The sequence below is a fragment of the Neolamprologus multifasciatus genome, chromosome 6, assembly GCF_963576455.1.
Source record: "Neolamprologus multifasciatus chromosome 6, fNeoMul1.2, whole genome shotgun sequence".
NCBI lineage: Eukaryota > Metazoa > Chordata > Actinopteri > Cichliformes > Cichlidae > Neolamprologus > Neolamprologus multifasciatus.
The window spans coordinates 16,880,297-16,889,190 of NC_140444.1; the positions used below are offsets into that span (position 1 = coordinate 16,880,297).

An 8,894-nucleotide genomic window follows, 5' to 3' on the forward strand; every position below is an offset into this window, starting at 1 on the left:
GTTCAGCCAAAACTGCAAACATGCAGCAGGAGACAGTAACTTGTTAAAATGTTATAAAAGGTACAATTAAAGATTTTCACCCTACAGGGTTGTCAATGATCCAAGGATAAATGTCTAATTTGGTCAAAATTTATAAGTCATTTCTGGAGAGACTGCAGTGGAAATGTTGTCACTTTTGGACTTTTCTACCTGCAGCTAAACATTGCAGCTAAATCATTTATTTAAAAGCAGAAGCTGCAACTGATCGAGGGAATGTTTGTCTGAAAACTTCAACTGAACTCCAAGGGTACCATTGCTCCAGCTTACCATCTTTACCTGAGTGAATCAGTTTGTTGAACAATCTAAATGATTCAGAAACTTCTGTGACATCAACTTAACTAAGGCTCATTACAAATTTCACAAAACACTGCTGAATACTTTTAATATTTTTTTATTAGTTATTTTTGTTTTTGTTGTTATTTTGATTTTAATAAAACAAAATAACATAAAGAATTAAATAATTTCTTTTTTTTAATTTAATTTATTTTACAAATAAATTAATAATAAAATAAATTAATAAATTAATGATAATATTAATAATAATAACAATAAAATTAGTGCTGTCAGCGTTAACGTCATTAGTTAAAATGACGTTAATATTATTATTAATTTATTTTATTTTATTAATTTATTTATTGGTTGTTCCCAGAGAGCAAGCCAAACACTGGTCCAGACAAGGACGATCTCTAGTAGTGGTGCACTACTAGTAGATTTTGTTTTAACCTCCTAGGACCTGGTGTCCACATATGTGGACATAACATTTTGGGTTGTCTAGACCAAAATACAAAATTTTGCTCTTCAAAAACCTGATATCCACTTATGAGGGAGGACATTACACTGCCACTGTTCAATCGAAATTTAAAATGAACGTCCTCATATGTGGATCTCATTCTTTTGAGAAACAAAAAAGAAGATAGTCCGAATCTGATGTCTTTGTTTTTACTTTCATCAGGTCCCAATCAACCCAAATGGCACAGAGAAATTAAAAATGCATGCCATGAAAGAGTTCAGGTCTTAGGAGGTTAAAAATGTCCCTGCTGATGAGACCAGTGAATGTGGGGCGACAGTGGCAAGAAAAAACTCCCTCCTGGAGGAAGAAATCTTGGGAGGAACCAGGCTCTCTGGGAGGACCCTTCCTCCTGAGGGCAATACTTACTAATACTTGTCCTCCAGTGTGCGATGGTGGGCTGGGACAACTGTTGTTCCTTCTCAGCATGATGATGACCTTAACGTCCTTCCTTCCATTTCCTGTTTCAGAACTGAGAATGAAGACAAAACTGGTTAACAAGGTAACAGGACATTTAAAAATTCTCTCACTTCAGGATGAGATGCTGTGTCTTCTTACGTTTCTCTTGTAAAACAGAATGTAGGCCGAGTGCTGCTGTTCCTCACAAGCTGCAGATCCAGTTGTGTGGAGCACCTGTGCGTCATTATAGGTGAGCCAGCGATCTGATGTAGAGTGCTGACTCTCCTCAGGATGGACAGAATTACAGATGTAGTGTCCTGAAATCACATTAAGACAAATGAATCCGACTTCTGGAAGTCAACTGATTCAAGCAAACAGTGATTTTGACTTAGTGCTTCTTAGAACATCAAAAGCTTTTGTGTGTGAGTCCTTCACTGAAAAGTAGCAAGTTTTCATTTTCTGTTTGTAACAAGTCTGTTGTTTTACCTGACTCTGTGCCTCCATAATGGCTAATGATGCTGACAAGACTGTAACAGCCACCACCCTGAGAAGGAACAAATCCAAAGAGTATTAGTTTCATAAAGTCTCACATCAGTGCCATAATTAAGCTGATTTGCTGAGGCTACGTCCACACTAATGCGTTTTCGTTTGAAAACACATCGTTTTCTCTCCGCTTTGACCTCCCGTCCACACTGAGACGGCGTTTTCCTCAAGGAAAAACACAGCATCTTGAAAACGCTCTCGAAAACGCATACATTTCAAACTGGAGCTGTCCCGACGCAGTGTGGACACTCGAAAACGCAGACTTTCGAATACGATGATGCATTTTAGTCATGTGATGCAGTCGTGTGAGCAATTAAACAAAGATAGCGGAGTGCATTATACAGCAGTTGTTTTGATTGCTCTCAACTTTGACAGCCCTAAAAAAGATTAATAGCAGTTTGTACATGCTCCGGATAGCTTTTCTTCAAATATTTTAATTCTCACTGGCTTTTGCGCATACGCAGGACTGGAACCTAAGTGTTTTCGGCCGTTTCAATGCGGACGCACAACTACTAATCTATCAGGGCTAGTGTGGACGTACCCTGAGACGTTCTGCAGTCTGTTTTTACCTGATTGGATGGCACCACTAAGTCCCTCTGCAGCCTGACGGGGTCATCCACCTTCTGAATCTTGTAGGTTTGTGTAAAGCTAAACCTCTTCAGATGCAAGATGAGAACTCTGGTAGAAAAGAAAAAAAAACACAAACAAGGTAGAAAATAAGAAGAATGAGTGTCAAACACAAACAGAAGATGGGAGAAAATGACTGCTCAAGTATTATCTCAAAAAACTCTGATATTTGATGCGCCACAGTTTGGAAACCTGGTCAGTCGATCAATTCTGATGTGACCTTACTCACCTTGGCAGTGTATCAAAAGACGACTTCAGTTCTGAGGTCGTCCCTCCACAATCACAGCGAAATTCTATTTTTTGTTCCTGAACAACAGCACAGAGAAAAAAGGCTTTATGGTAGAAAGAAATCTCAACATATGCACACACACATACACACAAACACTAACAAAAAAGGTGTGTTAAGATCGCTGATACTACAACTCTACTGGAATTTGTGATCTTACCTTCAAGTATGTCTCTAACATGTTAATAACAGAGCCCTCTGGAACCAGGTCAAGAGACAAGCTGGTGAATTCCTCTTGCTGTGATGATTGGTGACTGCAGCTACACATTTCAGGAGTAACATAGTTAAAGTAAAGATCAGGTAGGTGGAAAAGAGGTATATGAAAATATTGCAACCCGCTCTGCGTTTCTGAAAGACAGGCTTACCTCTTGCATGTCCTCGTGTTTTCCATTTTAAAAATGTGATGGTCTTCTACTGGGCAGGTATAACTTTGGCCCAGGAGAGCTGCGTTCCTCTCCAGGTGAGGTGTGAGCCTTTTGACCTCATTGAGGAACAATGTTAGGAATTCATGAGCATCCTGAAAGAAAAGCAGAGAGGAGATTTAAAACAGTACATCAAAATCAGAAGGTAAAGCAAAAAAACGAAATGTCCAAATAGCTGACGCACTTTCTGTGCACTGCCGGTGTATTCAGGAGCTTGATTGCTGAATGCCTTCTTAAAAGATCTTAGGTGGTGATCTTTAAGGCCATAATCTGTTGACTCATGACAGTCCCTGACATCAATGAGCCTTCTGTAGAAAGGAAAAGGTAAACAGACATTTCTGCTGTTAGATCTCTTTGTTCTTCAGGTTTTTGAAGAAAGTAGAAGGTTGACGTAGCGCACCTTAAGAGCTGAGCTTCTGGGTCTGCGCTCCACAAAACCTCCTGACGTCTGATGTCTCCAATGAACTCCTCAATGTTGAGGAGGCTCTGCAGGCAGGAGTTCATGTAGCAGGTGTTTCCGATGTTTGGAAACCTGACACACACGCACAACGTTTACAGTATCAGTGTAAAATAATTAATTTTCTCCACTTTGACAAAGTGAGCTTTGGTCTTTGTGCACCACGTGTACTCACCCGAAGCAGTCTGTAGTCTCAGTTTGAGTTTCTATTGTTTTTCCACCGCATGCTACACTGCTCCAAAAAGGTAAAACCACAAACACAAAATTAGGAAAGATGTCAGGATGCTGAGCAGTGTATGTGCATGAGCTTTGAAGTTTAAACATTTTGGAGGACGTCTTTCTCTTACCTGTTAAACACATGCTCCCATCCACTCTCTTGGTCCAGAAGCTCCATAATCAAAGTGTCCCAACTCAGGTCTGCTGGGATCTTTTCCGTGGTGCTTTTTACCTGATATATATATATAGGACATAGCTGTGTGCCTCATTGCTCTTAATTGCTCTCATTTAACTGTGATGAGTAAATGCTTGATGACAGTGACTCTTTCCATAAAACATACCTTCCCGGATTTAAAAGGAGACCAGCAAGACCTTTTTTGTGTCTTTACAGTGTTGGTCTCTGCCTCTGCATCGCTGTCAGTTTGCTGCAGAGGACGAACAAACATAACGTTATTAAAAAAGTAAAGTCACTTACAATTAACAAGTACAATTTAAAGAGAATGTGAATTTCATATGTTTTGTGTAAAAGCAAACCGAGGAACAGCAGAAGAAGTCTTTCCATTTTCTCTTCTTCTTTTGACCATTTTCAGGCTTAGGTTGTGTGGCAGCAACACAAGCATCCGGGATGCTGATGAGGACAAAAGTGTAAATGTTGTGGAAATTTATAAGAAGGAGTACATTTTGCTAATACAGATTGCTAATAAAAATGAATAATTGTAATGGAACAAAATCATGTATTTTATACATTTACACTCTACATTTTCAAATGCTAATCTCTGCATCCATATAAATAATAGACAAGACTAGAAGTAGTAAAAAAAGATGTAAATACACGAGGTGGAAGAAAAACACCAATAAAGGGAAATAAAACAGCTCCAACTAAACACTGCTATAAATATCTCCAGCAGCATTAAAGAGTGGCGCATTTCTTTACCTCTGATGAGACGTAGAAAGAATTTCCATCTCTGCCACGTTTTGTTTGTGTAATTTCTGTTTAGAAACAAGAAAACCAACATCAGTAATGGCATAAAACAAACATACCAAGGGAGTCTCTCCATGAAAAGTGTCCAGTTAGAAAATTTGGTATTATTTTATATTATTTATCACTTTAGTGAGCTGTCAGCTCATGAAGCAGATATATAGGAATATCTTTAAATAAAATAAAAACAATTTATTCATGCCTTAAATTGAGTTCTAAAGTTTGTCCTATGAGATACAAAATCCTTCATTTGGTTCTGATCAAAATTCAGTTTTTACAGAAATCATCCATGAAGCTTCATTAAAAGCTTCAAAAATGCTTAAATGCTAAAAATATTTAGAGAAACGTGCTGCAAGTCTCTTCAAACTTTCCTTTCTGTGAAAAAAAAAACACGTTTAAACATCTTTGAACTTAATTTGAGGACATAGCTGTGTGCCTCATTGCTCTTAATTGCTCTCATTTAACTGTGATGAGTAAATGCTTGATGACAGTGACTCTTTCCATAAAACATACCTTCCAGAATTTAAAAAGAAACCAGCGACACTTTTTTTGTGTCTTTACAGTGTTGGTCTCTGCATCGCTGTCAGTTTGCTGCAGAGGACGAACAACCATAAGTTTATTAAAACAGTAAAGTCACTTTAAATTAACAAGTGCAATTTAAAGAGAATGTGCATTTCATATGTTTTGTGTAAAAGCAAACCGAGGAACAGCAGAAGCGTCTCCATTTTCTATTCTTCTTTTGACCATTTTCAGGCTTAGGTGGTGTGGCAGCAACACAAGCATCCGGGATGCTGATGAGGACAAAAGTGTAAATGTTATTTTTCAAAGTGGAAATTTTTAACAAGGAGGTCATGCTGGAGATTGTAAATAAAAATTAATAACTGTAATGGAACAAAATCATGTATTTTGTACATTTACACTCTACATTTTCAAACGCTAATCTCTGCATCAATATAAATTATAGACAAGACTAGAAGTAGTAAAAAGGATGTAAATACAAAACACCAATAAAAGGGAAATAAAACAGCTCCAACTAAACCACTGCTATAAATATCTCCAGCAGCATTAAAGAGTTTTCTTTACCTCTGATGAGACGTAGAAGGAATTTCCTTCTCTGCCACGTTTTGTTTGTGTGATTTCTGTTTAGAAACAAGAAAACCAACATCAGTAATGGTATAAAACAAAGTATATGGTATGAAAATACAAAATCCTTCATTTGGATTCAAAATTCAGTTTTTACAGAAATCATCCAAGAAGCTTCCTTAAAAGTTTCAAAAATGCTTATTTACCATAAGAAAATATTCAGAGAAATGTGCTGCGAGTCTCTTCAAACTTACCTTTCTGTGAAAAAGAAGTTTAAACATTTTTGGACTTAATGTGATCGCAGTGAAAATCTTCTCAGCTTTGCAAAAGTTCAACTGAAAACAAGCAGTCAAAGGTTGTATATTTATAAACTTTCAGCATAGAATGTTCATACCCTGAACAGCAAACATCATCATTATGATGTATGGGGCTAATTTGCATATTTTGGAATGTATGCTCATTTGAACTGTATGGTGCTCGTCTCCAAGCAACTGCTACAAAACACAGGTAAAGTCAAGTGGCTTTTATTGTCATTTTAACCACGTGCAGTGGTACTGTACAGAGTGAAATGAGACAGCGTTCCTCCGAGACCCTGGTGCTATATATGACATATACGGACAAACCCAGGACTACATAAAGTGCAGTGTGCATAAACTGCAAAAATAAACAAGACAAAACAGTGCAAAACTAGACAGACAGGTGTGCGTGTGCCAGTGCAGTCACTGAGTGTTCAGGGGTCTGACGGCTTGTGGGAAGAAACTTTTCCGTAGTTTGGTAGTGAGGGCCCGGATGTTCTGGGACCTCTTTCCAGAAGGCAGCAGGGTGAAAAGTGTGTTTGAAGGGTGTGTAGTGTCCTCCAGCAAGCGGGTGCTATAAGGAGGGGAGAGGGGCTCCAATGATCTTCTCAGCTGCTCTCACAATCCGTTGGAGGGTACTGCGATCCAATACGCTGCAGTTACCATACCAGACAGTGATGCAGCTACTTAGGATGCTCTTGTTAGTCCCACTGTAAAAGGTGGTGAGAATGGATGGTGGGAGATGGGCTTTTCTCAGCTTCTGCATGAAGTAGAGACGCTGCTGGGCCTTCTTGGTTATGGAGCTGGTGTTGAGGGAGCAGGAGAGGTTCTCCGCCAGGTGGACACCAAGAAATCTGGTGCTCTTGACGATCTCCACAGAGGATCCATTCATGTTAAGTGGGCAATGATCTCTCTGTGCTCTCCTGAAGTCAACAATCTCTTTTGTTTTGTCCACGTTCAGAGACAGGTTGTTGACTCTACACCTCTACAGATGGCCCGCAGTGCAACCCTTCAGCTTCCTAGTAGATGCACCTATATACAAATTTAAAGACCTAGGAGACTTACTTCTTGTCACAGAGTTGTAGAATTCACAAGATTTTCAGAAAACTTGACCTTTGAACTTGAGGTCAAGGTCACTGATATTCAAACTGACCGCAGAACTTTAGTAGATGCACCAATGGTATCAATTCAAAATCCTGCCCCTTGTTCTCGAGTTATTGTCTTGACCAAGCTGAGTATACAATTATGAAACAATCATTTTCCATTTTATTTCACTATCTGTAACTAAGACAAATAAACAGTATTTGGGACACAAGTCACTATTAAAGTGGTTAGTGAGACTCCACATCTGATAACAGTATAACACACTGCTTATTTATGTACAAATGTCATCAATAAATGTGTTCAAAACAGAAGCTACACTGGCTTTAAAAGTTTTTGTTAACTCTGACTACCTGTCTGCTCTTACCTTTTTCTTTTGGTCTCTGCTGTCTTCATCCTCCATCCAAATCTACAGCTATTGTTAGGGGAAAAGAGATTGAATTAGGCTCCAGCTGGTGTGCCATTCTCTCACTTCAGGATGAGATGCTGTGTCTTCTTACGTTTCTCTTGTAAAACAGGATGTAGGCCGAGTGCTGCTGTTCCTCACAAGCTGCAGATCCAGTTGTGTGCAGCACCTGTGTGTCATTATAGGTGAGCCAAGGATCTGATGTAGAGTGTTGACTCTCCTCAGGATGGACAGAATTACAGATGCAGCAGCTGTTTCCGATGTATGGAAACCTGACACACAAACAAAAGTTTACAGTATCAGTGAAATATAATTCATTTTGTCCAGGTTGAGAAGGTGAGCTTTGGTCCTTGTGCACCACGTGTACTCACCTGAAGCCGTCTGTAGTCTGAATTTTATTTTCTATTATTTTTCCACCGCCCAAATGTTTCACTACGCTATTGCAAAAAGGTAAAAACACAAACACACAATTAGACGCTGAGCACTGGATGTGTATGTATGTATGGCCTTTGAAGTTTAAACATTTTGGGGGACGTCATTCTCTTACTTGTTAAACACATGCTCACATCCACTCTCTTGGTCCAGAAGCTCCATAATCCAAGTGTCCCAACTCATGCCTGATGTCATTTTTTCAGTGGTGTTTTTAACCTCTTGGGAACTGTCATTACATTCCTTACTTGATGCAGAAAGAAGAAAAGAGTCAAGGATGCGTAGTAAGCACAACAAGACACCAAACAAATATTCTCTCTCTAGAGAACAGCATTCGACCACCAATGCTTAAATTGACCAGCAATTTGCCAAAGTATTAAAAGCACTTACCTGGGATTTTCTGTAATTACACCCTGGGGACATTCTGGTTGTCCTGCTCGGGGGTAGATGACCTGCACTGGATCCTCCAAACTTCCTGTTAGCTTATAGTGCATTAGCTAACAGGCATATTAGCTAATATTGACTGAAGCTCAAACAGGGTAAAAACAACATATATAAAACCCTCAAGGATTTATTTTGGTATAGCAGTTGAGGTGGTTAAGTTATCTGTGCCTCGATATTGCTCTTAGGCTGAAAACACGAAGGGTCGGACCGCCAATTTCTTTACTCATTGCTGTTAAAGTTAAGCTAACATAGCCTGTTTTGGGTCTCCAAGTTAGAAAACGTTACACAGATTAAAGTAAAACTCGTGAGTTGAATTGTTGTTACGTTACAGCTTGATCCCCAGTTTTGGCACACAGTTGAGCATATTATTTAAAATCAAA

General features: G+C 39.0%; 1 protein-coding gene across 2 annotated transcripts; it reads right to left on the bottom strand.

Moving 5' to 3' along the window:
- Positions 1–414: 414 nt before the first annotated feature.
- LOC146516752 (ubiquitin carboxyl-terminal hydrolase 46-like) lies at positions 415–7,838 on the bottom strand. 2 transcript variants are annotated; one of them, XM_085163440.1, is made up of 20 exons: positions 7,736–7,838; positions 7,603–7,650; positions 6,093–6,173; positions 5,839–5,894; positions 5,456–5,546; positions 5,269–5,346; positions 4,711–4,766; positions 4,311–4,404; positions 4,118–4,201; positions 3,908–4,008; positions 3,736–3,792; positions 3,504–3,635; positions 3,288–3,411; positions 3,047–3,198; positions 2,842–2,941; positions 2,625–2,701; positions 2,338–2,446; positions 1,712–1,769; positions 1,385–1,542; positions 415–1,298 (listed from the first exon to the last, which is right to left on the bottom strand). In XM_085163440.1, exons 2-20 carry the CDS (start codon positions 7,636–7,638, stop codon positions 1,293–1,295), a joined length of 1,650 nt encoding a protein of 549 aa, XP_085019566.1. In that variant the 5' UTR covers positions 7,639–7,650; positions 7,736–7,838; the 3' UTR covers positions 415–1,292. The 2 variants fall into 2 exon arrangements, with proteins under 2 accessions (XP_085019566.1, XP_085019565.1); XM_085163439.1 differs by having other exon boundaries at positions 3,736–3,795.
- Positions 7,839–8,894: the final 1,056 nt, after the last annotated feature.

Excerpts from the sequence above, each read along its gene's own strand:
- LOC146516752 (XM_085163439.1), bottom strand. The coding sequence starts at position 7,638 with ATGGAGGATGAAGACAGCAGAGACCAAAAGAAAAAG. Across the intron at positions 3,796-3,907 it reads TGGGAGCATGTGTTTAACAG|CAGTGTAGCATGCGGTGGAA; the intron begins GTAAGAGAAAGA and ends ACCTTTTTGGAG. Across the intron at positions 1,543-1,711 it reads TTATGGAGGCACAGAGTCAG|GACACTACATCTGTAATTCT; the intron begins GTAAAACAACAG and ends ATGTGATTTCAG.